The 27,966-nt window shown below is 46.9% G+C and overlaps 1 protein-coding gene across 1 annotated transcript; it reads left to right on the top strand.

Annotated features, from left to right (window-relative positions):
- Positions 1 to 3,034: 3,034 nt before the first annotated feature.
- On the top strand, positions 3,035 to 27,737 carry Syce3 (synaptonemal complex central element protein 3). Its single transcript, XM_078052344.1, has 3 exons — positions 3,035 to 3,093; positions 10,833 to 10,941; positions 27,466 to 27,737. Exons 2-3 carry the CDS (start codon positions 10,833 to 10,835, stop codon positions 27,621 to 27,623), a joined length of 267 nt encoding a protein of 88 aa, XP_077908470.1. The 5' UTR covers positions 3,035 to 3,093; the 3' UTR covers positions 27,624 to 27,737.
- The last annotated feature ends 229 nt before the right edge of the window (positions 27,738 to 27,966 follow it).

Genomic DNA, 27,966 nt, shown 5'->3' on the forward strand with positions numbered 1-27,966 from the left:
GAGGCAAGTCTCCTGTCCTCTGTAATATTCCCTGGGAAAGAGGGTTTTAGTAGGTTTCTGGAGACACCAGTTCACCCAATGCCTGGAGAGCAATGAACAGGAAGTCTTCAACAAGCTGGCATTAAGTTATTGTTGAAATTCAGTCACTCAAGTTCTTTTATCAGGTTTGTTCTTGGTTCACATAAGTGAGAGGAAAGCCAAGCCTGGTAGCACATACCTGTAATCCCAGTGACTCAGGAGGATGAGGCAAGAGGGTCACAAGTTTGAGGCCAGCCTCAGCAACTTAGTGAGACCCCCTTGTCAAAATAAAAAATAACAAAGACTGGGGATGCATCTCAGTGGTAAAGTTCCCCTGTGTTGAAGTCCCACTACCAAAAGAAAAAAGTGAAAGGAGAAACAACAATGCTAAACCAGGGTATAAACCCCTGGTGAAAACCCGCCATACCCAAATAAGTTCCTTTATGTCTCATGGGTTTGCAGATCTGCATTAATTAAGACTAGTAGCCACAACAGATAAATCCTAAAATCTCAATGACTTAACCCAAAAGAGTAAAAGTTAAATTCTTGGTCAAATCAAATCCAGTGGCGTGAGGTTGGGGCTTTGCTCCATACCATTTTTTGAGGACCTAGACTACTAGAAGCCCCACCTTCAGCATGAACACTGAACAAGTACGTAGGGCAAGGAGAAAGTGAGGGTCACTTGTGGAAGGCTTTGATGGACCTAGGCTGGAAATGATGAAGGGCACTTCCATCTACAACCCCCTGGTGGAGACTCATTGCAAGGGAATGTCAGAAGTGAAGTCGGGCTGAGTGCCCAGGCTGTAATGGAAACGTTTGATGACAGCTGGTCTCAGATGCACAAGGACACAGAACAGACTGACATCTTAGGAACTTCCTAAGAGACCAAACCTTCATGGCAGGGGCTCTGCGGGAAATTTCAGATAGCACACCTCTATCTGCTCACACTTAAGCCAAACTGATCTTCCCTGAGTCCCCTCTCCATTCCCCAAGGAAGGCAAGCTCATCCACATCCTTACCCTTGGTGGACCTTCTGCCTGGAATCCTGGGCCCTTCTCAGCCTTGTAAACTCACTCCTCAAGTCTGATGGGACTACACTTACAATCAGAGTTAACCCCAATTCATGTTTTTCTGGAGTGTTATAATGGAAATCAGTGCTGGGCTATTTAAGAAAATGGAAGAATGATTGGAAATATGAAGGGCAGGTTCTGGCAGGAAAGGACAGCCAGAAAACCAGGTTCAGAAGGGACAGAAGCCTGGCAGCTTAGGGAGGAGGTGTGGCCCAGAGAGCAGTCTCTTCAATAAACAGGCAATGCTCACTAATGTCCAGAACTGTCTGCCTCAATTCCAGCTCCTCTAACCTCTTGGGTTAGACTGCTAAGAATCAGATTGCTTTTAAATGCTTTTTTAAATGGAGAGAACACGCAGCAGGGTCTGGGTTTGTCAGTATTTTCAGACACAAGGTGTTCAAAATTAACCACCTTCCAAACTGGCCTCTTGGTGCTCTTTTCCTCTCCACCTCGGTACCATTTCCAGCCACATGCATATTCCTTCTTTCTCCCTCACCTGCCACACGACCAAGCTCTGTTCAGTACACCTTCTGAACACCTTTTGATCCTCTGTACTTCCCTCCACCGTGGCCATGCCTACCCTTCTCCACACCTCCATCATCACTCACCCAAAGAGCCAGAGCTCGCTCCCTCTCCATCCTGCGCCATTGTCACTCCTCCCTGTGCAGCACGGGCGAAGGTGGGGTTAGGCATTCCCTGCTTGGTGAGCTCTGCCTCCACTGCTCAGAGGTCAGGAGCACCAGGGGACCTGGGCCCACACTGCCTAGCTTGGCATCCTTGTGTGTACCCTGCTGCTTTTCGCAGGCGCTGCCCCAGTGTCCCGATGGCAAAAGGTGCGACTTAGGCAGTCGAGGGGGAGAAGTAAAGAATGGCCACACGCTTCTGCCCTTTCCCATGATTTATTCACTCAAATCACTCAATACAATTTCACTATAGGTTCTTGATCAAGAAAACGACGGTCCTTAGTGCCAGGCGCTGCAATAGACATGATCAATTCACAGCACACAGTTCTAGACTAATTAATTCTAGGCACTGCAAACACACTCATCATGACAGGCTCCTGACAGACATTCCTTCTGCATGCGAAGTTCAGGTGCTGGGTGTAAAGTCTCAGGCCTCGGGCTCCAAGTCCACAGATGCCCACTCACTCAGACAGTGACCAGGTCAGGAACCAAGGCAGACTTCCCCTGGGGTGGGGCCGATGGCCAGCTGAGAGGATCACAGGGAGAAGTCGCAGCCCCCAGCAGGGTCAAGATGTGGCTGTGGAGTTGGAGAGCAGTGAGGAGCGCAGAGGGTCAGCAAACAGTGACAAGTGACGGGATGTCAGTCAGTCCAGGTCCTCATAGGCTCTGAGGCTGTGTGCATCCTTGATTTGGCTGGCTGAACGTGTGTTCATTTGCTCCTCATTTACAGTAAAGTGGGGGCTTCGGACCACCTTCCAATCCCTATCAGCTGCCACTGGGTTTCTCAGCCATTTACCCTGGGGTTACAGCTTCTGGTCTGGCGGTCCCCACCCTGATTTTCTTGCCTTTCCCCTTATGGGATCCCTTTCCCCTTGTGGGGTGCGCACAGCCTGCCAGAGGCTTCCCTCTGAGTCTGGGGGGGGGGAAGTGACTTGTCTGGGCCTGAGGGCGCACTGGGGGGTCTGTAGGCCGCCTGGGGAAGCTGCAGGTTTCAAACTGGAGTTTTTAAAACGGAATGCTTAGGCTCTGGCCTCAGGCCATCCTCACACCGGGCTTGGCTTGCCCTCCCTCAGGCCTCTGGTCCTTGGCAGAAACAGGTGGGGGGACTTCCCGGGGACCAGGCGGGTGCCCTTGACCCCTCTCCCCGGCCCCATACAGGGGTGCGCCCCAACACCCCCAGGCGCCCCGCCCTTCTTCCAAGAACAGCCAATCAGTGTGAGAGGCGTGCTCTGAGGGCGGAGCTTCCAACGGAAAGGGGCGGGGCGTGGTTGCCAGGAGTCCGTCCTGATTCCCGCGGTGCGCCCCCAGCGCCTCTGGGCCAGGTGAGCAGGCCCGCCACCCCCACCCACCCACCCACCAACCACCACCCCTACCCCCACCACCCCCACCACCCCCCATCACCACACCCACCCCCACCCCCACCACCCCCACCACCCTGGCACCAGCCATTTTTCTGCTGCCACCGCGACCCATCCCCTGACCCACCTTTGCGCTGGGCTTTGGCCTGCTCACCCCTCACCTCAGCTCCTCACCTCACACCCCTCACCTCAGCTCCTCACCTCACACCCCTCACCTCAGCTCCTCACCTCACACCTCTCACCTCAGCTCCTCACCTCACACCCCTCACCTCAGCTCCTCACCTCACACCTCTCACCTCAGCTCCTCACCCCTCACCCCTCACCTCAGCTCCTCACCTCACACCCCTCACCTCAGCTCCTCACCTCACACCTCTCACCTCAGCTCCTCACCTCACACCCCTCACCTCAGCTCCTCACCTCACACCCCTCACCTCAGCTCCTCACCCCTCACCCCTCACCTCAGCTCCTCACCCCTCACCCCTCACCTCAGCTCCTCACCTCACACCCCTCACCTCAGCTCCTCACCCCTCACCCCTCACCTCAGCTCCTCACCTCACACCCCTCACCTCAGCTCCTCACCCCTCACCCCTCACCTCAGCTCCTCACCCCTCACCCCTCACCTCATCTTCTCACCTCACACCCATCACCTCAGCTCCTCACCTCACACCCCTCACCTCACACCCATCACCTCAGCTCCTCACCTCACACCCCTCACCTCAGCTCCTCACCTCACACCCCTCACCTCAGCTCCTCACCCCTCACCCCTCACCTCAGCTCCTCACCTCACACCCCTCACCTCAGCTCCTCACCCCTCACCCCTCACCTCAGCTCCTCACCCCTCACCCCTCACCTCAGCTCCTCACCTCACACCCCTCACCTCAGCTCCTCACCCCTCACCCCTCACCTCAGCTCCTCACCCCTCACCCCTCACCTCATCTTCTCACCTCACACCCATCACCTCAGCTCCTCACCTCACACCCCTCACCTCACACCCCTCACCTCAGCTCCTCACCTCACACCCCTCACCTCAGCTCCTCACCTCACACCCCTCACCTCAGCTCCTCACCTCACACCTCTCACCTCAGCTCCTCACCCCTTACCCCTCACCTCAGCTCCTCACCTCACACCCCTCACCTCAGCTCCTCACCCCTCACCCCTCACCTCAGCTCCTCACCCCTCACCCCTCACCTCAGCTCCTCACCCCTCACCCCTCACCTCAGCTCCTCACCTCACACCCCTCACCTCAGCTCCTCACCCCTCACCCCTCACCTCAGCTCCTCACCCCTCACCCCTCACCTCAGCTCCTCACCCCTCACCCCTCACCTCAGCTCCTCACCTCACACCCCTCACCTTAGCTCCTCACCTCACACCTCTCACCTCAGCTCCTCACCTCACACCCCTCACCTCAGCTCCTCACCCCTCACCCCTCACCTCAGCTCCTCACCTCACACCCCTCACCTCAGCTCCTCACCTCACACCCCTCACCTCAGCTCCTCACCCCTCACCCCTCACCTCAGCTCCTCACCTCACACCTCTCACCTCAGCTCCTCACCCCTTACCCCTCACCTCAGCTCCTCACCTCACACCCCTCACCTCAGCTCCTCACCCCTCACCCCTCACCTCAGCTCCTCACCTCACACCCCTCACCTCAGCTCCTCACCCCTCACCCCTCACCTCAGCTCCTCACCCCTCACCCCTCACCTCATCTTCTCACCTCACACCCATCACCTCAGCTCCTCACCTCACACCCCTCACCTCAGCTCCTCACCTCACACCCCTCACCTCACACCCATCACCTCAGCTCCTCACCTCACACCTCTCACCTCAGCTCCTCACCTCACACCCCTCACCTCAGCTCCTCACCTCACACCCCTCACCTCAGCTCCTCACCCCTCACCCCTCACCTCAGCTCCTCACCCCTCACCCCTCACCTCAGCTCCTCACCCCTCACCCCTCACCTCAGCTCCTCACCTCACACCCCTCACCTCAGCTCCTCACCCCTCACCCCTCACCTCAGCTCCTCACCCCTCACCCCTCACCTCAGCTCCTCACCTCACACCCCTCACCTCAGCTCCTCACCTCACACCTCTCACCTCAGCTCCTCACCTCACACCCCTCACCTCAGCTCCTCACCTCACACCCCTCACCTCAGCTCCTCACCCCTCACCCCTCACCTCAGCTCCTCACCCCTCACCCCTCACCTCAGCTCCTCACCTCACACCCCTCACCTCAGCTCCTCACCCCTCACCCCTCACCTCAGCTCCTCACCTCACACCCCTCACCTCAGCTCCTCACCCCTCACCCCTCACCTCAGCTCCTCACCCCTCACCCCTCACCTCATCTTCTCACCTCACACCCATCACCTCAGCTCCTCACCTCACACCCCTCACCTCACACCCATCACCTCAGCTCCTCACCTCACACCCCTCACCTCAGCTCCTCACCTCACACCCCTCACCTCAGCTCCTCACCCCTCACCCCTCACCTCAGCTCCTCACCTCACACCCCTCACCTCAGCTCCTCACCCCTCACCCCTCACCTCAGCTCCTCACCCCTCACCCCTCACCTCAGCTCCTCACCTCACACCCCTCACCTCAGCTCCTCACCCCTCACCCCTCACCTCAGCTCCTCACCCCTCACCCCTCACCTCATCTTCTCACCTCACACCCATCACCTCAGCTCCTCACCTCACACCCCTCACCTCACACCCCTCACCTCAGCTCCTCACCTCACACCCCTCACCTCAGCTCCTCACCTCACACCCCTCACCTCAGCTCCTCACCTCACACCTCTCACCTCAGCTCCTCACCCCTTACCCCTCACCTCAGCTCCTCACCTCACACCCCTCACCTCAGCTCCTCACCCCTCACCCCTCACCTCAGCTCCTCACCCCTCACCCCTCACCTCAGCTCCTCACCCCTCACCCCTCACCTCAGCTCCTCACCTCACACCCCTCACCTCAGCTCCTCACCCCTCACCCCTCACCTCAGCTCCTCACCCCTCACCCCTCACCTCAGCTCCTCACCCCTCACCCCTCACCTCAGCTCCTCACCTCACACCCCTCACCTTAGCTCCTCACCTCACACCTCTCACCTCAGCTCCTCACCTCACACCCCTCACCTCAGCTCCTCACCCCTCACCCCTCACCTCAGCTCCTCACCTCACACCCCTCACCTCAGCTCCTCACCTCACACCCCTCACCTCAGCTCCTCACCCCTCACCCCTCACCTCAGCTCCTCACCTCACACCTCTCACCTCAGCTCCTCACCCCTTACCCCTCACCTCAGCTCCTCACCTCACACCCCTCACCTCAGCTCCTCACCCCTCACCCCTCACCTCAGCTCCTCACCTCACACCCCTCACCTCAGCTCCTCACCCCTCACCCCTCACCTCAGCTCCTCACCCCTCACCCCTCACCTCAGCTCCTCACCTCACACCCCTCACCTCAGCTCCTCACCCCTCACCCCTCACCTCAGCTCCTCACCCCTCACCCCTCACCTCATCTTCTCACCTCACACCCATCACCTCAGCTCCTCACCTCACACCCCTCACCTCACACCCCTCACCTCAGCTCCTCACCTCACACCCCTCACCTCAGCTCCTCACCTCACACCCCTCACCTCAGCTCCTCACCTCACACCTCTCACCTCAGCTCCTCACCCCTTACCCCTCACCTCAGCTCCTCACCTCACACCCCTCACCTCAGCTCCTCACCCCTCACCCCTCACCTCAGCTCCTCACCCCTCACCCCTCACCTCAGCTCCTCACCCCTCACCCCTCACCTCAGCTCCTCACCTCACACCCCTCACCTCAGCTCCTCACCCCTCACCCCTCACCTCAGCTCCTCACCCCTCACCCCTCACCTCAGCTCCTCACCCCTCACCCCTCACCTCAGCTCCTCACCTCACACCCCTCACCTTAGCTCCTCACCTCACACCTCTCACCTCAGCTCCTCACCTCACACCCCTCACCTCAGCTCCTCACCCCTCACCCCTCACCTCAGCTCCTCACCTCACACCCCTCACCTCAGCTCCTCACCTCACACCCCTCACCTCAGCTCCTCACCCCTCACCCCTCACCTCAGCTCCTCACCTCACACCTCTCACCTCAGCTCCTCACCCCTTACCCCTCACCTCAGCTCCTCACCTCACACCCCTCACCTCAGCTCCTCACCCCTCACCCCTCACCTCAGCTCCTCACCTCACACCCCTCACCTCAGCTCCTCACCCCTCACCCCTCACCTCAGCTCCTCACCCCTCACCCCTCACCTCATCTTCTCACCTCACACCCATCACCTCAGCTCCTCACCTCACACCCCTCACCTCAGCTCCTCACCTCACACCCCTCACCTCACACCCATCACCTCAGCTCCTCACCTCACACCTCTCACCTCAGCTCCTCACCTCACACCCCTCACCTCAGCTCCTCACCTCACACCCCTCACCTCAGCTCCTCACCCCTCACCCCTCACCTCAGCTCCTCACCCCTCACCCCTCACCTCAGCTCCTCACCCCTCACCCCTCACCTCAGCTCCTCACCTCACACCCCTCACCTCAGCTCCTCACCCCTCACCCCTCACCTCAGCTCCTCACCCCTCACCCCTCACCTCAGCTCCTCACCCCTCACCCCTCACCTCAGCTCCTCACCTCACACCCCTCACCTTAGCTCCTCACCTCACACCTCTCACCTCAGCTCCTCACCCCTCACCCCTCACCTCAGCTCCTCACCTCACACCCCTCACCTCAGCTCCTCACCCCTCACCCCTCACCTCAGCTCCTCACCTCACACCCCTCACCTCAGCTCCTCACCTCACACCCCTCACCTCAGCTCCTCACCCCTCACCCCTCACCTCAGCTCCTCACCTCACACCTCTCACCTCAGCTCCTCACCCCTTACCCCTCACCTCAGCTCCTCACCTCACACCCCTCACCTCAGCTCCTCACCCCTCACCCCTCACCTCAGCTCCTCACCTCACACCCCTCACCTCAGCTCCTCACCCCTCACCCCTCACCTCAGCTCCTCACCCCTTACCCCTCACCTCAGCTCCTCACCTCACACCCCTCACCTCAGCTCCTCACCCCTCACCCCTCACCTCAGCTCCTCACCTCACACCCATCACCTCAGCTCCTCACCTCACACCTCTCACCTCAGCTCCTCACCTCACACCCCTCACCTCAGCTCCTCACCTCACACCCCTCACCTCAGCTCCTCACCTCACACCCATCACCTCAGCTCCTCACCCCTCACCTCAGCTCCTCACTCCTCACCCCTCACCCCTGACCTCAACTCCTTACCCCACGTCCCCCCAACCCTGTCCTCACGTCCTCACCCACTGCCCCCACTGTCTCTTGGCACCGTACATTACAGGTCCTGCACTCTACACACCCGTGGTCCTCATTCCACTCATCTTGCATCTCCCCGTCACCACATTCAGGTGGGACACCTGCCCTCCACATACCACCTCATACCTGACACCTCTGAGCAACATGCAGTCCTCAAATCTGCGCACCAGGGGTGGGTCCCGGTTTTTCTTACTTCGGTAACTCTAAGTGTCTCCCTTTTCCTCAAACACACATTCTGCCCTGTCACACTCCCAGACCCTCACTCCTTGCACTTGATTTAAGAGCCCCTCAAATACCCTCACATTTCTTATTTTCAGGGCTATCCCAGATACTATCAAGTTCTTTGTACTAGGCAAGATCCTCAGACCACAAATGGGACCCTAGACCCTTGCATTCTTCATATTTCTGGATTCTGACTCCCCAGCAACCCTGCTTCCTCAGGCCCTTCTCACCCAAGTAATACCCAACTCAGACCCTTCCCACCCACCTCCACATTCTCTCTGATCATGGCCACTGGTCCAGGCTTCATCCATCACAGTGCTACTTCATCAGGAAGAAACCCCGTGAACCCTAATCTCAAGGCCTTCCTCTTTACTCAAGTCTTGTCCTATCTTCTTGAACCTACTTTCCAGATCCAAAGTCAAATGGCCACATCCTTGTGGCTCTTTGACACTCTGTCCCTCCACTCTCCCTGTGCCTCGGTTCGTAGAAGCAGGCATCTCTATGCTTCTGGTCCAGCTGAAGGTGAAAAGAGCCCGCCGTCTCCATGTCTTCAGCCCAGTCTCTCTTCAACTCCAAGCCCGCGTATTTAGCTGCCTCTCTGGATCTCCATGTGAAAGCCCGCCTAAGAGATCTCTTGTTAGCATGTTTAAAACAGGGCTCTTGGCTTTCCTTCTGCTCCTCTCCTGCTCTTCCCCATTTCAATTGATATCACCACCATTCTCTCAGGTGCTCTCACCAGAATTAGGAGCTTTCTCTTTCCACTGTTTGCCCCTGCAAACCTAGACCCATCAACTCCTATACCAAGTTTTACTGACTCCTCTTCCACAAGATGCTGGATCCTTCTACTAATTCATGAAGTATCATGATCCAAGCTGCCATCCTCTGAAGTGATACCTGGAGAGCACCACAGTGCTCTCCTAACTAGTTTTCCTATTCTTGCCTCCTTTCCACCTTCTGCAGTGGTCCATTTTGATTTTGGTAAGAGCAGTTTCTGTGCAGGGCAGAGAGATGCCAGAGGACAGTTGAGGAGTAGGAACTACGGGGCAGGCATATGTGAGAGGCCTAGCTGGGAAAGGGAAGGGAGAAACTGACCACAGAACAGACCATGGACACAGTAAAAGTCGAGGAAGGTGTTCCAGACATTTCTTTCTTCCATCATCCACTCTCAGGCCTTGCCCTGCCTCCTACACCTCCCCACTTGCCATAGCAAACTATCTCTACTTACAAAAGTAATAAGAATTTAAAGGGCGGAGTTGCCAGTGAGAGTGGCTCCATGCCCACAGAAGCGGCACATTTACAGATCCCAAAAGGCCACACACCCTGCCCCTACACCTTTGGTTCTCAGATCTACCTCACGTGAGCTAGAGGGTGCCATGCCCCTCCTCAGAATTTTCACCTTTAATAAGAAGGGTTGATGGGCACAAGCCCAACACCAGATGAGACCTGCCATGATGGGAGAGGCCTGGGAGCCACAGGCTACGAAATGGAGGCCTCTTACTATAGCAAGAGGCAAGCACTGTACCCCACACATCCACAAGCACCCTGAGAACAACGCTATGTTTGGGGCCATCCCCTGCCTGATTAACAGTCACCTGGTTTCTTCCCTCATAATCTCACAGAGTATAAATTCCCTGGCAGTTTCTATGGCTTTATTAATTATTTTTCTCCCTTCTTTCCTAGACCAGAGTCCTGTAGTTAAATAGATAAGCATCAATTATTAATGGAATGAATTGATGTGATTAGTGAAGATCAGAAGAAGATCTGGAGTAATTTTGTTGGCATTCAATATTTTCAATAACAATAAGTTTGATTTATTAAGTGTTTATTATTGTAGGTACTTGCAGAAGAGTACATGATTTATAACATTTAATCCTTACAAAAACCTTATCCATAAGGCACAGGTACTATTAGCAGTGCCCTTTTACAAAGTACAAAGCTATAGATGAAAATGTGAATGAGTTGCCTACTCAAGTTAGGACCCAGTCTCCCTGGCAACTGCTGCTAACGCTGTGGAGAAGTGGTACTGTCCGAATCTAAGAGCCAGGGAAGAGTTCTTTAAAGAATCACTGGCTGTGGAATGTGGAGTAGAAGTGAAATGCCAGTCCATCTCATGGCAGCTTCTTGCTGTGCACCACCTAGATGGCTGATTCTGACCCTGGGGAAAGAAATTACGACAATATGCTGCGAATGCTGTCAGACCTGAATAAGGACTTGGAAAAGCTATTGGAAGAGATGGAAAAAATCTCAGGTAGGATGCTTTCCCAAACAGCGTCAATAGCTTGAATATTTCCCAAACTTCTGAGCTCCTATCCAGTGTTCCTTCTCCTAACAAGGCTTTCCTTGACCACCTTCCAATTTTCATAACATTGGATGACCTTGAATTATTTTCTGTGGGTTTTGCATTGTATTTCTGCAATTGGACTATTATTATCTTCTTGAGGACAGAAATAGTGACTTGCAGTTGGTACATTAGCAGATACAACTCACATGTAATGACAACTCACATCAGAAGATAAACAGGTGACTATGATATCTGTGAGCAGTCCAGGGCTTTCTTTCTGTAAATCATTTAAATAGAAAGCATTCAGCATAACAGTGATAAGAATGGGAGATACATTCAGTGGACTGAAAGAGCAATAGGACTGAGCAAATTTCTAAATTTGGGGGAAGAAATGTTAGTTTGTTGTCTTATTTAATCTGTTTCTACTCAGCAGTGGTAGTAACACCATTATAATTTTGGTAATTATAATTTTTTTTAATAATTTTCTTCGTTCTTTATTAACTCAGAATATATGTAATTCTTATAATTTGTGAGCCTAAGCTTTGTTCTTTATTAACTTTATTCGTTCTTTATTAACTCAGAATATATGTAATTCTTATAATTTGTGAGCCTAAGATTTGCTAGAAAAAATAATAATGTAAAACAAACTTTAGAAATCATGAATACCTTAGGGTTGGACATGTAGCTCAGTGGTAGAGCACTTACCTAAGCATGTACAAAGCCCCGATTTTGATTCTCACCACCACAAAAACAAAGCAAAACAAAAAGCATGCATACTTTAACTCAAATTAAAAAAAAAAAAAGTTTTTTGTTTGTAGTACCAGGTATTGAATCCAGTATCTCACACATGCTAGACAAGAGCTCTGCCACTAAGTCATATCTCTAGCCCTTTTTTAAATATTTATTTTTAGTTATAGGTGGACACAATATCTTTATATTATTTTATTTTTTATGTGGTGCTGAGGATTGAACCCAGTGCCTCATGCATGGTAGGTGAGCACTGTACCTCTGAGCCACAACCCCAGCCCCCAGCCCTTTTTTAAAAAAAATATTTTTTTAGTTGTCAATGGACCTTTATTTTTATTTATTTATTTATCTGTTTATATTTGGTGCTGAGAATTGAACTCAGTGTCTTATATGTGCTAGGCAAGTGCTCTGCCACTGAGCCCCAGCCCTAGGCTCTCCCTAATCCTTTTTCAAATTTTTATTTTTGAGACAGTTTTGCTAAGTTGCTTAGGCTGAGCTTGAACTGTGATCTTCCTGCCTCAGGTTCCCAAGTAGCTGGGATTACATGTGTGTGCCAGTATGCCCAATGAAAACAAACTACTTTAAAAGACATTATTCATTTTTTTTAAACATTTAGTTTTTAGTTGTAGATTGACACAATACCTTTTTTTTTTTTTAATGTGGTTCTGAGGATCGAACCCAGTGCCTCACGCATGCTAGGCAAGTGCTCTACCTCTGCCTCGACCCCAGCCCAAGATATTATTCATTTATTTTTTAAAAAAGTATTCATTACAGCAAACTCTAAAAAAAATTTCTACTTAAAAATGTTTCCACTTTTCTGCCTAGATACTGGAAAGATTTAAATATATTTTAAACTACCTATTTCAAAAGTTCTGTAATTCATTTTCCACTATACACTATGTAACTGTTTCAATCTAGTGAAATGTTCCCTTTATTTAACAGCACTCTCTGGGTATCTACCATGTGCCATTCTGGGAACACACAGTCGAATAGAGATGGTCCTTCCTTAGACGTGGGTGGGGAGCAGACACAAACATTAGGATGACTAGTCACATTCCCTGGACTCATGTTAAGGCGATTATTTCCCTTTATTGAATTATTTCTTAGTTTTAGTTTCATATATTTTCCTATTTTGTTAAAATATTTTTTAGTTGTAGATGGACACAATACCTTTTATTTTTATGTGGTGCCAGGGATCGAATCCATGCCTCACCCATGCTAGGTCAGCGTTCTACCACTGAGCCATAACCCAGGCCCCTATTTTCCTCTTTTATAATTCTGTTTATATATAAATGTTCTACCTGTTATCAAATTTGGGGGTAATGTAGTCTTTTTAACAGTTTCTCTAGCAATGTGTCAGCCACACATAAGCAGTAGCAGATTAAGTGATATTTGAATTGCATAGTTTACCTTTTGTGCTGGGTATGGTGGCTCACACCAGTAATGCCAGCTACTCTGGAGACTGAGACAGGAAGATTCCAAATTTGAGTCAGCCTAGGCAACTTAATGAGACCCTGTCTCAAAATTTAAAGATAAATTTTGAAGGACTGGGGATGTAGTTCAGTGACAGACCAACCCTGGGTTCAATTCCAATTACCACAAAAAAAAAAATCATACCTTTGGTAATTTTTTAAGCAATAGTCTCGAACCCAGGGACTCAAATCCTAACATCAAAATATTTTTGTAACTGAAATATAAGCAACAGAATAATTTCTTCATATTGTCCCTGGGATAAGTTAGGACAGTTTTTATTGGCAGAAGTAAGATAATTTTGGACCAGGATTATGTCATCTCTCATCCTGACCCTTTAGGTTAGATCTGAAGTGAGGCTCAGCATGTAACCCGTGACCTCTGATCCCCTGCAAAGACCTTTGTCTTGTTGTTCTTTGGATCTTTGATCATACCAAGGAGGCAATCCCTAACAAATGTAAAAATTTCAAGCAATATCAAAGGCAAAATCTGAACTCCAAGGCTTGAATTCCTCTTTCTCTACTCTCAAACTAAAGTCAGGACATGGCTAGGACAGCATCCTGGCACAAGTTTAGCTGGCATTTTTGCTCCATGAGAGTAGAGGATAGCAAGGTGGGGTTAATATTTACCCCCGCAAGTCCACCCCATCCTCTCCTATCAATTTGCAAGTGATTTTTGACTCCTGAGGGTCTTATACATAGCAGGGCAGAGACAGCTATTCTATTCATAACATTATGTTTTAAAAAGTATAGTATCAAATCTGGGGCTGGGGCTCAGCGGTAGATCACTCACCTAGCACTTGCGAGGCCCTGGGTTTGATCCTCAGCACCACATAAAAATAATTAAAGATATTGTATCTATCTACAATTTTTAAAAAAGTATAGTATCAAACTATTTTCATTATTAATCTTGAAGCTCCCCTCATCATTCTTTTTCTTATTTTATGATTTTTAACTTTTCTCTCATTTATTCTGCCAGAGTAACAATATAGATTCATTTCTTTGATACTTTATTTGAAATTGTGTTAAACCTATACATTAATTTGGGAAGAATGTTTTTTTAGGGAGGGTACTGGGAATTGAACTCAGGGGTGCTTTACCATGTGCTAGTTTCCAGTCCCTTTTTAAAAATATTTTGTTTTAGTTGTGGCTGAACATAGTACCTTTATTTTTATGTTGTGCTGAGGATTAAACCCAGCACCCCGCACATGCTAGGTGAGCACTCTACCACTAAGTCACAGCCCCAGCTCCCCCGGTCCTTTTATTCTTGTTAAGTTGCTAAGGGCCTTACTAAGTTGCTGAGGCTGGCCTGAAACTTGCAATCCTCCTGCCTTAGCCTCCCAAGCTGCTGGGATTACAGGTGTGTTCCATTGGGTCCAGTAAAGAACGATATCTTTTTAACATTACGTGTTCTCATTTAGGTAGAGTATGTCTCTCTAAATTATGTATTAATATGCATTAAGATGTCTTAAAAGAGTTTTGCAAAATTTTTGTGCAAAAGATTTTTTTCAATACATTTACTTCTGGTCTTTATTCCTTTTATATGTAAGGTCTTTTTACATTTTTTTTTTTTTTGCTACATTAATGCCAGCATGGAGGAAGGCTGTGGATTCTTAGGTATGAGTGCTATTCCAGTGTTATCAGTGATAATGACAACAACTTATGTTGATCGTACACCATGTGTTGGTGTTGGACTCCGCCATATGCCTTACACATATTGTCTTATTTATTTATTAGAGTAAAAACCTGGGGCATAGATAGTATTATTATCCTTATTTTATAAATGAGGAAACTAGGGCTTACAGAATCTAAGTAACTGTTCAAAGATACTTGGGCCTGCACAATCTCTAGAGTCGTATTTTTCCACATTCTGAAAGTAAATGTTTACTATTATAATATTTGGAAGCAATTGGCTTTTTAATATTTCAAAGACCTCAATGACTCAACCATTGGAGAGTTTTTTTGTATAACTTTTCAGTTTTTTCTTTAGAAATTGCTTTGTTAAGATTATGTCAATCTGGATATTTTCTTCCAAATCATCTCTTTTAGCAACATTTTTTTAATGTACCAAAATGATACTATATACAGTGGAAATTTTCTGGTGTGAGCATTAGCATTTCAAAATAAATGGTTATTAGGTTTATAATTGCTAATCAAATAATAACTTTTAAAGGAAATGTTGCATGTTCCATTTTAAAATTAAAAGTAAAATTTAAAATCAAAACAAAGTCATGATGGCCCTGAAGCAAAGGGAGAAATAAAATTAAGAAAGTCTGTGGGACCTCTGGCCACTCTAGCCCTCTGGAGACAGGATGGTAGACTGTGCCCTGAGCTCTGCCGGGGCAGCTATGAAATCCACCTGATAAGGAAAGGGTAGCAGGCTGCACGGGTGCCTGGTGGCCAGAGATGTGCCCCACAGTGCCAGGCTGGAGCTGCTGACAGCTGGTCACTAGGAGACACAAAGTGCCAAGAGACCCCTAGGTCCCGGAGGGTCGGGGGTAGGGCAAGGGCCACTGCCCCATGTGGTCTTCTGGACACAGCAGCCAGGCCATTTTACGTCTGTTTTTTAATTTCATCAGTGCTCTTACCTCCTGTACATAAGCCTGAGATTTAGAAATAATAAAACAGCAAAGTATAGAAGAAAGAAAGAAAGGGAGGGAGGGAGGTAAGTTGGTTTGTGGGAAACATTAAACTAGTGTTATTTCTTTAGTTATATCCTTTCACCTTATTCAGTGTCTAATACCTGTCATCAGAAACACTCAGAACTCACTACTGAACACTACATATTGGATAATTGAGTCTCCACAACAATGTCATACAAGACTCTCATCCCTGTTTTATAGATGAGGAAACCAAGTCATAGTTAGCTGTTAGCTATTCTACTCTTTGTAACTAATCTACTATTTGTTGTTATCAAGATTTATAACATCAGCTGACCAAGTGGTGCACCTGTAATCCTCGATACTCAGGTTGAGGCAAGAGGATCCCAAATTCAAGGCCAGCTTCAGAAAACATAGTAAGACCCTGTTTCAAAATGAAAAATAACAAGGGCTGGGAATGTGGCTCAGGGGTAGGACCCTCCTGGGTTCCATCCCCAGCACCACATACACACACATATACAAACACACACACACAGAGAGAAGATTTATAACATTTAAGTTCTGTAATCGTTACCCCTACAGTCATTGTGACATACATTTTTGTATTCAAACAGATGCAGTATTTAAACCTAGTAACTATATTCTTTGATTTCATAAATGCCTGAGAATATCTGTCTGTGCTTCTACCTGGCTGGCAGTTTGGTGGAGTATTGATCACTTTCTCTGTGGCTTGAAGGAGAACTTGGTGGCACTGTGCAGTGGTGGGAGGCCTCCATTTCCTCTTGAGCAACTTGCTTCTTCTGCCTTTAAGATTTTTTCTTTATCTTTGAAGATCTGTGATTCCAGCAAGATAAGACTGGTGTTATCATGTGACACTTTTCCTGGGACCTGGCAAGCCCTTGGAACAGTGGACTTGAGAATGCTCATGAACAAATTTTCATTTATTGTTTCGCTGCATACTGGTTGTTCTGTTTCTTTGGTTTCCTTCTTTAAGAATTCCAGTTGTCCATGTTGTGCATCTCCATTTTGCTGTATCTTTTATCATCATTTCTGTAATCAGTTTCATTTATTTGTTATTTTCCATTTTATTTTGTGTGGTTTCCTCGAGACTATCCCCCTATTCTCAAATTACACTGTTGCCTGGTCAGTTTTTCATTTATTTCTATCTCAAATATAGAGGACTGATTTTTTTCATGGCCCTCGGTTCATGGTATATCATGATCATACAAGCCCTCCAGCTTAATTTTTTATTTGTCCCCTTTAATCCGTATAGTTCATTCTTTTCCCTCTGTCCACCCACAGGAAACAATTCTAATGTGCTTAATGTATGCCTTTCTGTGTGTATGTTCTTGTAAAATGTATATTGCTGTTTTATGTACATATGTTTTTAATTTATGTAAATAGTATTGTTATATGTCTCATGCTATTTCTTATTTTTTTCATCCAGAACTACATGTGTCAGCTCCTTCCAAGATGTGTACAATCTATTACTTTTCAGTGCTGCAAATTATGCTATGGTGTACATCACCCCTGGCCAGGGTGGGCTAGGCCACATGGGAAATGAGACTGATGTTCAGGTTAAATTCGTCCTAGGATCTATGGGTGATGGTAATTCTCAGAAAAGGGTACATGGGCCAGGAAAGCATCTCAGTGTGCTTCTATTTTTCCATATTCTGACTTATCTGGATTTCTTGGGAGGGGGGAATTCCTCTGCTTTTCCTAATTTTTTATTGCTGTTTTATTAAAACTTTGAGTTGAATGCTGTGTTCATTTATTTTATTCTTTTAAATCACTTGGGGATGTAGATTTATCTCTGGCATATCCTTTACCACACTCATAAATATTGATATATAATATTCTTGCTTTTTACTGTTCCTGAAGTCAGCTTCATTAAGGTATAATTTATATACAATATAATAAATACACTTTAAGTATAGAGTTCACTGAACTTTGCCAAATGTGGCATGGCAAACAACACCAGCATCCAAGTGCAGAACATTTTTGCCAACTCCAGAAGTTTCTTTTTACCTGCCCAGCTCATCTCCAACCTCCATCCCTAAAACCATTTAACAACTACTGTGCATGCCCCGAGTTTCATCTAGATGGAGCTGCATGGTACATGCTCTTGTATCTGGCTTCTTTGGCTCACCAGTTCAATCAGCGAAATATCATCAATGTTATGTACCAGCTGGTGTGTGAGTCAGCTTCTCACCACCATGACAAAATACCTGATAAAATCTACTTTAAAGGAAGAAAGGTTATTTTGGCTCATAGTTTCTGAGGTTTCAGTTCCTGGACTGTTCCCATTGTTTTGGGGCATGTAGGGGGCAGAATATCACGGTAGGGAGCTAGTGATAGGACAAAGCTGCTTACTTCATTATAACTAGATGCAAGTGGACAGAGAAAGGAAGGGGCTGAGGTTCCAGTATCCCCTCCTCCAAGGGCACCTCTTACTTCAGTGACCTACTTCCTTCCATTGGGCATCACCTTCTCACGGTTTCACCACCTCTGAGTAGTGCCATAGGCTGGTGACAGCCTTTCGCACAGATCCAAACCCTAGCCACTGGGGAGTTGGTAGACCTGATGAGGGTAGTGAAGAGGAGTTACTGGCCTGATCATCTAAAAGCAAACTGCTTCTGATTGGCTTTGCTCACATGTACACATCAACAGCTGCATACCAGGTACAAGGAATGTGTTCATTTGTTCATTTTTTCCAGCAGCAAACCATATCTGGAGTCACCTTCTGATGGAGTTTGATAATCTGCTGTCATTCTCTAAGATCCATTTTCTGCACAGGCCAGACAGGCAAGTGGAATAGGGATGTGGTAGGAATGTCCCCGCACCTCTCAGGGTTTTAATGACGGTCAAAGCCTACAGTTTGCAGAAATGCAGTTGCTTTGGTTTACTGCTCTAGTAGCTGGAGGCAGTCCTGCTTGGCTTCCATTTCACCTTTTGCATCACGACAGCCCTCATGAGTCAGTGAGCCAATGTAGGGATCCTCCTGGTTACTGAATATGCTGTTTCAATTCTGCATATTGAAACTGTGAAAATAAACACAGGCTGGGTTCAGAGGTCTGTGGTCCACTGTGCGACAAACCAGAGCTGACACTCCGTTGATCACCTGGCCTCCACAGCCTCCACTCTGACTGGTGGACCACAGTAATGCTCTGGATCTCCAGGAATTAGTGTAAGTTGAGTCTAATAACCCTCAAAAGGTCTGACTACTTTCCTTTTCACAATGTGCATGTGATACTGACCATGCAGCAGGTTCATAGTGAAGAGTAGTGGCCCAAGGACACAACCCTGAGAAATGCCCTCAATTGGAGAAGCAGACAAAGGTGTTTTACTGTAAGGGAAGAGAAAGACAGTCGTGGGCACAGAGGACTGGAAGAGTAGCATCACGCCATCCAAGGCAGGAGACAGTTTCAGGAAGAGGTGATGATCAACACAGCCCTTTGTCTGGAAATACTGAGGTCATTTGGTGATTTGGGGAGTGCTGTTTTAGTGAGGACAAAAGGCTTGTGCTGAGGAGCAAATAGCCTTGCATTCCTAATGTGACAGTGAAGGAGCTGTAGCCTAGGGCTGGCCACACCTGTAATCCCAGCTGCTCAGGGAGCTGGGGGTGGGGGCCCTGCAGGATCCTTCCATCCCTCACCAACAAAACCTAGATAGAACACATTTTTAAGGCATCACTGGTCACACAAAAGGTAAGACCCCTAAATAAACTTAAATATAGTTAGTAAGGCCTCTGCTGGATCATACTGCACCTCCATATAAATAGAAAAAAAGTGCTGCTTTTTCTGGGTTAAATGATTGGAAAAATTCTCCTTTGTAATGAATTAGAAAAAGGCACCCCCTCTGGCCAGATAGCAATCTTCTCATATTGAAGAGAGGACCATAATTTAGATTTCAGCCCCAACTCACTCGCTTTTGCTGAAATCCTTCATGCAAGGCCAAAATTGCACATGGTACCATCAACCTAGTAAGATGAGCCTGGCTCAACTAGGTAGCTCAGCAGGTCATGCAGGAACTGGAGCTTCAGTGGTGACAGGCTGGGAACAAATATCCTAATGCTGAAGGCAAAGTCCCAGAGCAAAGCCACGAGAACAGTAGGAGTCGAGCAGCAGGAGGAGATCTTGCTCTGTAGTGGGATCCTCTGTGTTTGCTAGGTCTGCCCTACAAACAGTCTGGACAGCTTAAACAATAGAAATGTGTTTTCTCACAGTACTGGAGGCTAGCAGTGTGGGTAGGTTGGTTTCTCCTTGGCTTGTACATGTTTCATCTCCTTCTGTTCTTCCTCTCCTTATCAGGGTGCCACTCATACTGAATTAGGGCCCATTCCAAATGCCTCATTTTAACTTCACTACCTCTTAAAGTTACAATCTTTAAATACAGTCACATTCTGAAGTATCAGGAATTAGGATTTCAACAGATGAGATTAGGGAGGAAACAATCCACCCTATAACAGATACTGAATCTTGAAACAGCAGAGAGGTAGAGAAGCTGAATGTATGACTCTTGCTCAGTACCAAAACCCCTGAGAGTGTTAACTTCCTGATGGGGGCTACCTCAGCAATGGCCTCACATACAAAGATAAAACCACAGACATGCAATGGTAAGCCACTGTGAGAGAAAGAAACTAGAATCAGTACCTTTAGATGCCGAAGATGAAGTCAGACACGGAACATAAGTAGCTATACATAAAATGGTTTAAGAAGTAATGAATGAAATAACAGATGAGCATAAAATAAATTTAAGAATGAACAGCCAAAATTGGTAAAAACAAATGGCGATTCTAAAGTGAAAAATAATATAATGAAAATATAACAATATAATTAAATTAAAAATATAATGAAATAAATAATATTTCACAACAAATATTGTGAAATAAAATGTCATCAATAACAGTTGAATGGGCTGGGATTGTGGCTCAGCGGTACAGCGCTCGCCTAGCACGGGCGGGACTCGGGTTCGATCCTCAGTACCACATAAAACATAATAATAAAGGCATTGTGTTGTGTCCATCTACACCCAAAAAATAAATATTTTTTAAAAAAACAACAGTTGAAGACTTGAAAAGAGAATTAGTAAACAGGAAAAGAATGCATCAAAAATTTAAAAAGGGCTAGGTGCAGTGGTGCATGCCTATCATCCCAATGAAAGCCGAGGCAGAAGGATCGTAAGTTCAAAGCCAGCCTTAACAATTTAGCAAGTCTCTGTCTCAAAAAAAAAAAAAAAAATAGAAATAGCTGGGGATGTGGCTCAGTGGTTAAGCACCTCTGGGTTCAATCCCTAGTACCATAAAAAATAAAAAAGAAGGGGCTAGGGCATAGCTCAATAGTAGAACACATGTTTATCATGCATAAGGCCCTGGGCTAGATCCCTAACCCTGCAAAACTAAATAAATAAAATGAAAAAAGATTAAGAAGGTTTAGCGTGGTTCTAATGGGGATCTCAAAAAAAAAGTTAAAATGGAATAATGACAATATTTAATAATATAATGACTGAATTTTCTAGAACGGATGAAAAATTGAATCAGAGATCCAAGAAACAAAATATATCTCAAGCAAAAGAAAATTAAATCCATACCTAGAGAGTGAAACTTCAGAACATCAAAGACAAAGAGAAAAATTTTGTAGAAAGTCAAAGATAAAGAAAGAGATCATCAAAGGAAGGACAATTGGAATGATTTCCCAACAACAATCATGAACACTAGGAATTGGTGGGAAAAAACTAAATATCATAAAAACACTATTAACCCAGAATTATGCATCCCAAAAAACTTTTTTCAGAAAGATATTTTTGAAAGATGGACACAATATCTTTTTATTTATTTTACTTATTTATTTCTTATGTGGTGCTGAGGATTGAACCCAGTACCTCACAGGTGCAAGGTAAGCCCTCTACCGCTGAGCTATAACCCCAGCCCCCTGAAAAACTCTCTTTCAGAAGAGAAGACAAAGACATCTGCAGATGAACAAAACTGAAACTATTTATCACAAACAGACTTGCTCTAAAGAACATCTAAAAGTCATACCAAGTAAAAGGAATGTGATCCCAACGGACGATTTGAAATTCACAAAAATATGGAAAAATGAGTAAAATGTTAAACATGTCAGTTGGGACTAGGGTGTTACTCAGTGGTGGGGTGTGTTCTTGGCTTCTGTGGGAGGCCTTTGATTCAATTCTCAGCACCAAAAAAAACCAAAAAATAGATAAATCCTTGGGGCTGGGGTTGTGGCTCAGTGGTAGAGTGCTCGCCTAGCATGTGTGAGGCACTGGGTTCGATCCTCAGCACCACATCAAATTGAAATAAAGATATTGTGTGTCCACCTACAATTAAAAAATGGGTAAATCCTACTAAATAATTCATTAGGTACATTTTTGACCTTTCAAATTATTTCTTGTGACAGTATTGCTGAATTTTCTGCCTTTACATAACAAGGATCTCCTCTCCTTCAGCTTCCAGTAACTTTTCTCACTTCTCTTAAAGCCCTTATTGTTGGTCTCATTAAAGTCCAAAATTCTATGAACAGTGCATTCAAGGCACTTTAAACTTTTACTAGCACTCTCCCCAAAATCCTTACAGCTCTCCTTGTTTCCACTCATCACCCATTTCCAAAGCCACTCCCAATTGTAGGTTCTTGTTATGGAAACACCAAATTCCCAGTACCAAAATCAGTTATTTGTTATTCAGTGCAAATTAACCCAAACTTAGAAAATGAAAATTAGAACCATTTAAGATGACACAGTTTCTGAATGTCAGAAGTCTGGGTGTGGCATAGCTGGGTGATTTCTGGCTGTGTCATATGAGATCACAGTCAAGATACCAGCTGTGGCTTCAGTTTCTGAACCTTGGACTGGGTGCTGGAAAATCTGCTTCCAAGCTTAGGTGGCTGTTGTCGGGAGGCTTCCTATGTGGCCACTCCATAGGACGGGCCATACCTTTGCTCAGAGAAAATCTCAGATGGCATAATGTCACCTGTACCATATTGTTCCACAGATCAACTCTGGTATAAGAGAAAACTATACAAAGCTGTGCCTACCAAAAGGTAATGCCCACTGGGAGCCCACTTGGAAGCTGGCTACTACCTCTAAAACACAAATGGTTGGAAATAATAGTTTAGTAATGTGGTTGGATGTAAGATCGATATACAAAAATAAATTACATTTTTACATATCAGAGGCAAAGCATGAGGACATATTTTGTGTGTGTGTTTGTGTGTGTGTGTTGCTAGGAATTTTTTTAAATAAAAAATAAAAATAAATGGAGCCATAGTTAATTCTGTGAAGAGAAAAGCTTAATGTAATAAATGTGTTCATTCTTTCCAAATTCCATCTAAGAGTACAAAGTAGTTTAATCAAAATCCTCTCTGGGGGGGCTGGGGTTGTGGCTCAGTGGTAGAGCACTTGCCTAGCATGTGTGAGGCCCTGGGTTCAATTTTTAGCACCACATAAAAAAATAAATAAAGATGTCCATTTATAGCTAAAAAATATATTTTTTTAAAAATCCTATCTGGATTTTCATGAAATGTGACAGGTTGATTCTAAAACGTTTACGAGAGCCCCGAGAGTCAAGAATATAGTAAGATATTTCTGAGGAAGACAGATAGGGACAAGATTTATTATGAATCTGTTTAAACTTATGTAAGTATATCATGTTGTATCTATAGCTACATAATAGGTTAAAAGCTATATAAGTAAGCTATAAAGCTATGTATTTAAAATGTTGTCATATTGGGATAGAAATAGACAAACTAAGCAACAAAACACAAAAGAGGGCCTAGAACCAGCACATTGCACTTTTATTTGATAAACCTGGTATATCCAGTGGACTCCCACCTCCTCCCCGTCGCAGCACATGGCTTGTTTCCCAGCAGTACCTTTAACCACCTGCAGTCACCCCAGTTGATGGCGGTCTCTCCCATGCAGGAGAGCAGTGTGAACCTCATACCTTGCATGCCACCAGGGCTGCCTTTGCAAGTGCCATCACAAAAGTGTTCTGTAAACACCAAATGAATGAATGAAAAACTCAAGAAATGTGTATTTCTGGAGAATTTTCTGATGATTGGGAGTCTTCCTGCTGTGTGTATTCCAGAACTTTCCATGGGCCTAGAGAGGGCTGTGTACCCTATGTGGTGTTTTGGTGTCTTGCTGAACCGCCTCTCTGAGCTGTGCTTTGCCACCCTGGTATCAGCCTTCTTTTACCGGTGATCCTAACATAGTAAGGACCTTCCTCATTTAAATACACCTTGTATTTAAATGAGGATGCTGAGCTGGGAGGGAGGTGCACACCTGTAATCCCAGTACTTGGGAGACGGAGGCAGGCGGCTGGGATGAGCCCAGGAGTTTGAGGCCAGCCTGGGCAACACAGCCAGTACCTTTCTTTTCGCAAAGACCCACTGGAAAATTGTCCTTTAGGGTAGTAGTGTTTTAAAGGATGGATTGTTTCTCTTTTGTGAATACTGAGTCAGTTGAACATGTTTCTTTCTCTACTTTGGCTTAGGAAACTCAGAGTCAAAATTCTAGCTCCTAGGGAAGATCATGTCTGTGAGCTGTTACCCGCCTACACCAATTTTAATTTCTTATCTATCTTCTTTACCCTGAGTACCTCAATTATTTATTTTGTAAAAGTTTCTTCTTTCTTGAAGCAACTCTCCTTGTATAAATATCCAATCTTGTTGCTTACAAGTTCTATCTTCTGCAAAACACTAGAAAACAAACACAGTTCGGCCAAGTTCTTTGCCACGTCATGACAAGCATCACTTTTTCTGTGGTTTCTGATAACTTATTCCTTATTTCCATCTGGTACCTCATTAGAATGGTTTGGCCTTTTGTGTTTCCACAGTCTATTCTTGATCATTTACGTATTCTCTAAATTCTTCTTTTATTCTGAGCACTTACCAAATTACTTTTAAAGCTCCATACACAGGGTTGGGGCTGTAGCTCAGTGGCAGAGTGCTTGCGTAGCATGCTTGAGGCACTGAGCTGGATCCTCAGCACCACATATAAATAAACAAATAAAATAAAGGCCTTCTGTGCATCTACAACTATAAAATTTTTTTAAAAACAAATAAATAAATAAAAGTGGAGCTGGGGTTGTGGCTCAGTGGTAGAGCACTTGCCTGGCATGCGTAAAGCACTGGGTTCAATAAATAAATAAATAAAACAAATAAAATAAAGGTATTATGTCCATGTACAACTAAAAAAATATTTTAAAATATAAGCCAATAAAAGCTCCATACACAGTAACACTGTATCAATTTCTAGCCTGCACTTCAAAGCTCTTGCAGCCTCTACTAACTGCCCAATTCCAGGGCTCCTTCCACACTTTCATGCACTTGCTATAGCAACAACCCACTTCTTGGGACCCATCTGTCTTTTTTTTTTTTTCTGTGATACTGAGAATTGAACCCAGGCATACCACTGACCTACATCCGAGCCCTTTCTATTTTTATTTTGAGATAGGGTCTTGCTAAGCTGCCCAAGCTGACCTCAAATTTGCAGTCTTCCTGCCTTGGCCTCCTGAGTTGCTGCAACTACAGATGTGCGCCACCATACCTGGCCTGTTGCCTTATTCATTTTTATTTGGCTGATTGGCTGTTTTTATGTTTGTTTTTGTTTTTGTTTTGCTTTGCTTTGTACTGGGGGTTGAACCCAGAAGCTATTTTCGCTGAACTACATCCCCAGTCCTTTTATTTTTTATTTTGACATGGGGTCTCAATAAGTTGCTTAGGGCCTTGCTAAGTTGCTGGGGCTGGCCTTGACCTTGAGATCCTTCTGCCTCAGCCGCCTGAACTTCTGAAATTACAGGCATGTGCCACTGTGCCCAGCACGATTTTTGTCTTCATTGTTTTGTGACCCTGTGACAAGTCGACATAGAGTGGTTTAAAAGACACAACAAACATTTATTTCTCAGAGTCCTGGAGGCTAGGAAGTCACTCGAGTGCTGATGAGAAGCCTTTCCTACTTTGCAGTCACCTTTTCACTGTGTCCCGTTCACATGGACTCCATACCCGTCGGCACTCATCTCCTAGAGGCCCTGCCTCCTAATATCTTCATCCTAGGGTTAGATTTCAACATGTGAATGTGGAGGGGACACAGACACTCGGTCTATATGTCTATATGACACATGAGCTAGGTAGCTCATGTGTATTACCCCCTTAGTCTTCACAGCAAGCCATGAGATCAGGAAGTAGGCTCTGCTTTGCGAAGTAGAAACTGAGTTTGCCAAGTCTAACTCCTTATTCAAGGCCACAGGGCCAGCCAGTGAAGAGTTGGGAAGCGAGTTCTGTTCCACAAACCTGGTCCCTGTGTCACCATGTCAGCATTCAGCCACCAGCCCTGTGGTAGCTCACAGGCTAACACCTCTCTCTCCTTGGAGCATGGGGTGTCGCAGCAGGGTCCCGCTCCCTGGCAGCACAAGTGAGATGCCCCTAGGTAGCATTCCCAAGCAGCTAGACAAGAATCACCATGGGGTGGGGTGGGGGCAGTCACCTACATTGTAAGAAGTGACCCGAGGGTCACTCAGGCTTCTTTAAGTCCAAGAATCCCTGTACTAGCTAGAGTCATGAACTCTGTTGGGACACTGCACACTTTCTTTTCTTTTTAACATTTATCTTTTAGTTATGGGTAAACACAATGTCTTTATTTTACTTTATATGGTGCTGAGGATCAAACCCTCCTCACGCAGGCTAGGCAAGCGCTCTACCTCTGATCCACAACCTCAGCCCTACACACACCTTTTCTCACAATTTTCCCTAACCAAACAGGTGTTACTCTGAACTTCAAGTCTGCCATGTGGCTGACCTTGCTTGTGTGAGATACACTTGTGCTTTTATTCCTAATCATGCTTCTTGTATCATCTTTGGTTAATTTCCTTGAAGACATTGCTTCCCAGAGAACCAGTATTTTTTAGCTTGACAAAGAGGAGTGTTAAGGAGAGAGACCTTCTGTGCTGCGCTGTCACACAGAAAGGGTGACCTTTGTTCTGTGAAGTTCTAGAATGTAGAGCCACAGTGATGGCGCATGGTGAAAAGAGGGGGTTTTGCATACTTCCACAGTCTGCACAAGAAGCATATGTTCACCTGGAGGCCCAGGGCACTCTGCTGCCCTCAAGCTGCTCTCAGAGGGAAAGACCAGTGTGAACACTCAAAGCGTCTCAGAGGGGAGGCAGCAGAACCTCCCCAGGAGAAGCCCTGGCCTGAGCCTTAATGAAAACACAGAGGTGTAGAGCTGCAGGTGGACGGGTGTCCCAGGCCACTGAGCATGGAGAAACATGAGAGTGAGGACTGTAGGACTGGGAATGGCTGGCTACCTGAGCATGTGAGCCAGGCAGACTCCTGTGGAGGTCACCCGAAGCCACCAGCTGTGAACTGTGTGTAAGCAAGGACTTGGGGCTTGCTCCATTTTCTCCCGGTTCACATCCGACTGGCCTCCAGCTTTTACTGTCAGGGGCTGATGGATCCAGAAGTTAAAACTGGAAATTGGGGAGCATCATTAGTGCTGTTTGCAGGGAGTTTTCATAGGGGGTTTCATGAGCCCTGTGGTGGCTTGCAGCTAACAGCTCTCTCTCCTTGGAGTATGGAGGGTCCCAGCTCCCTGGCAGCACAAGTGAGGTGCCCCAGAGCTGCAGTGCCACCTGTGGCCTGACTGGGCCTGTCTGGTTGTTGCAGTGCAGGCGACCTGGATGGCCTATGACATGGTGGTAATGCGTACCAACCCCACTCTGGCGGAGTCCATGCGCCGGCTAGAAGACGCCTTCCTCAACTGCAAGGAGGAGATGGAGAAGAACTGGCAGGAGCTGCTCAGTGAGACCAAGCGCAAGCAGTAGGCCCCGCTGCCCATCCATGCTGCCATCCATCATGCGCTGGAGCCACAGAGACGGGCCAGTGACCCAGATACATAGCTGTGTGCACAGCACTTGTTTTTCAATAAACTTATTTTTAAGCACAACCTGAGGACCCTTTCTGTGCTGTGCTGTGATCCACTCAGCTGTCTGCCATATTTTGTGAACTAAGCAAGACAAGGGTAGGATGCAGATGCTTTCAATGGGTGGGACGTATATTTGGTGCAGTTGTGTTGAGCCTAAGAAAAAAGAGCCAGACAGGGGCAAGCCAAGTCAGTGCTGGGATAGGCAGCAGCACTCAATCGGATTTATTTACCTGCCTCATGTG

This window comes from Ictidomys tridecemlineatus, chromosome 6 (assembly GCF_052094955.1).
Source record: "Ictidomys tridecemlineatus isolate mIctTri1 chromosome 6, mIctTri1.hap1, whole genome shotgun sequence".
Taxonomy (NCBI): domain Eukaryota; kingdom Metazoa; phylum Chordata; class Mammalia; order Rodentia; family Sciuridae; genus Ictidomys; species Ictidomys tridecemlineatus.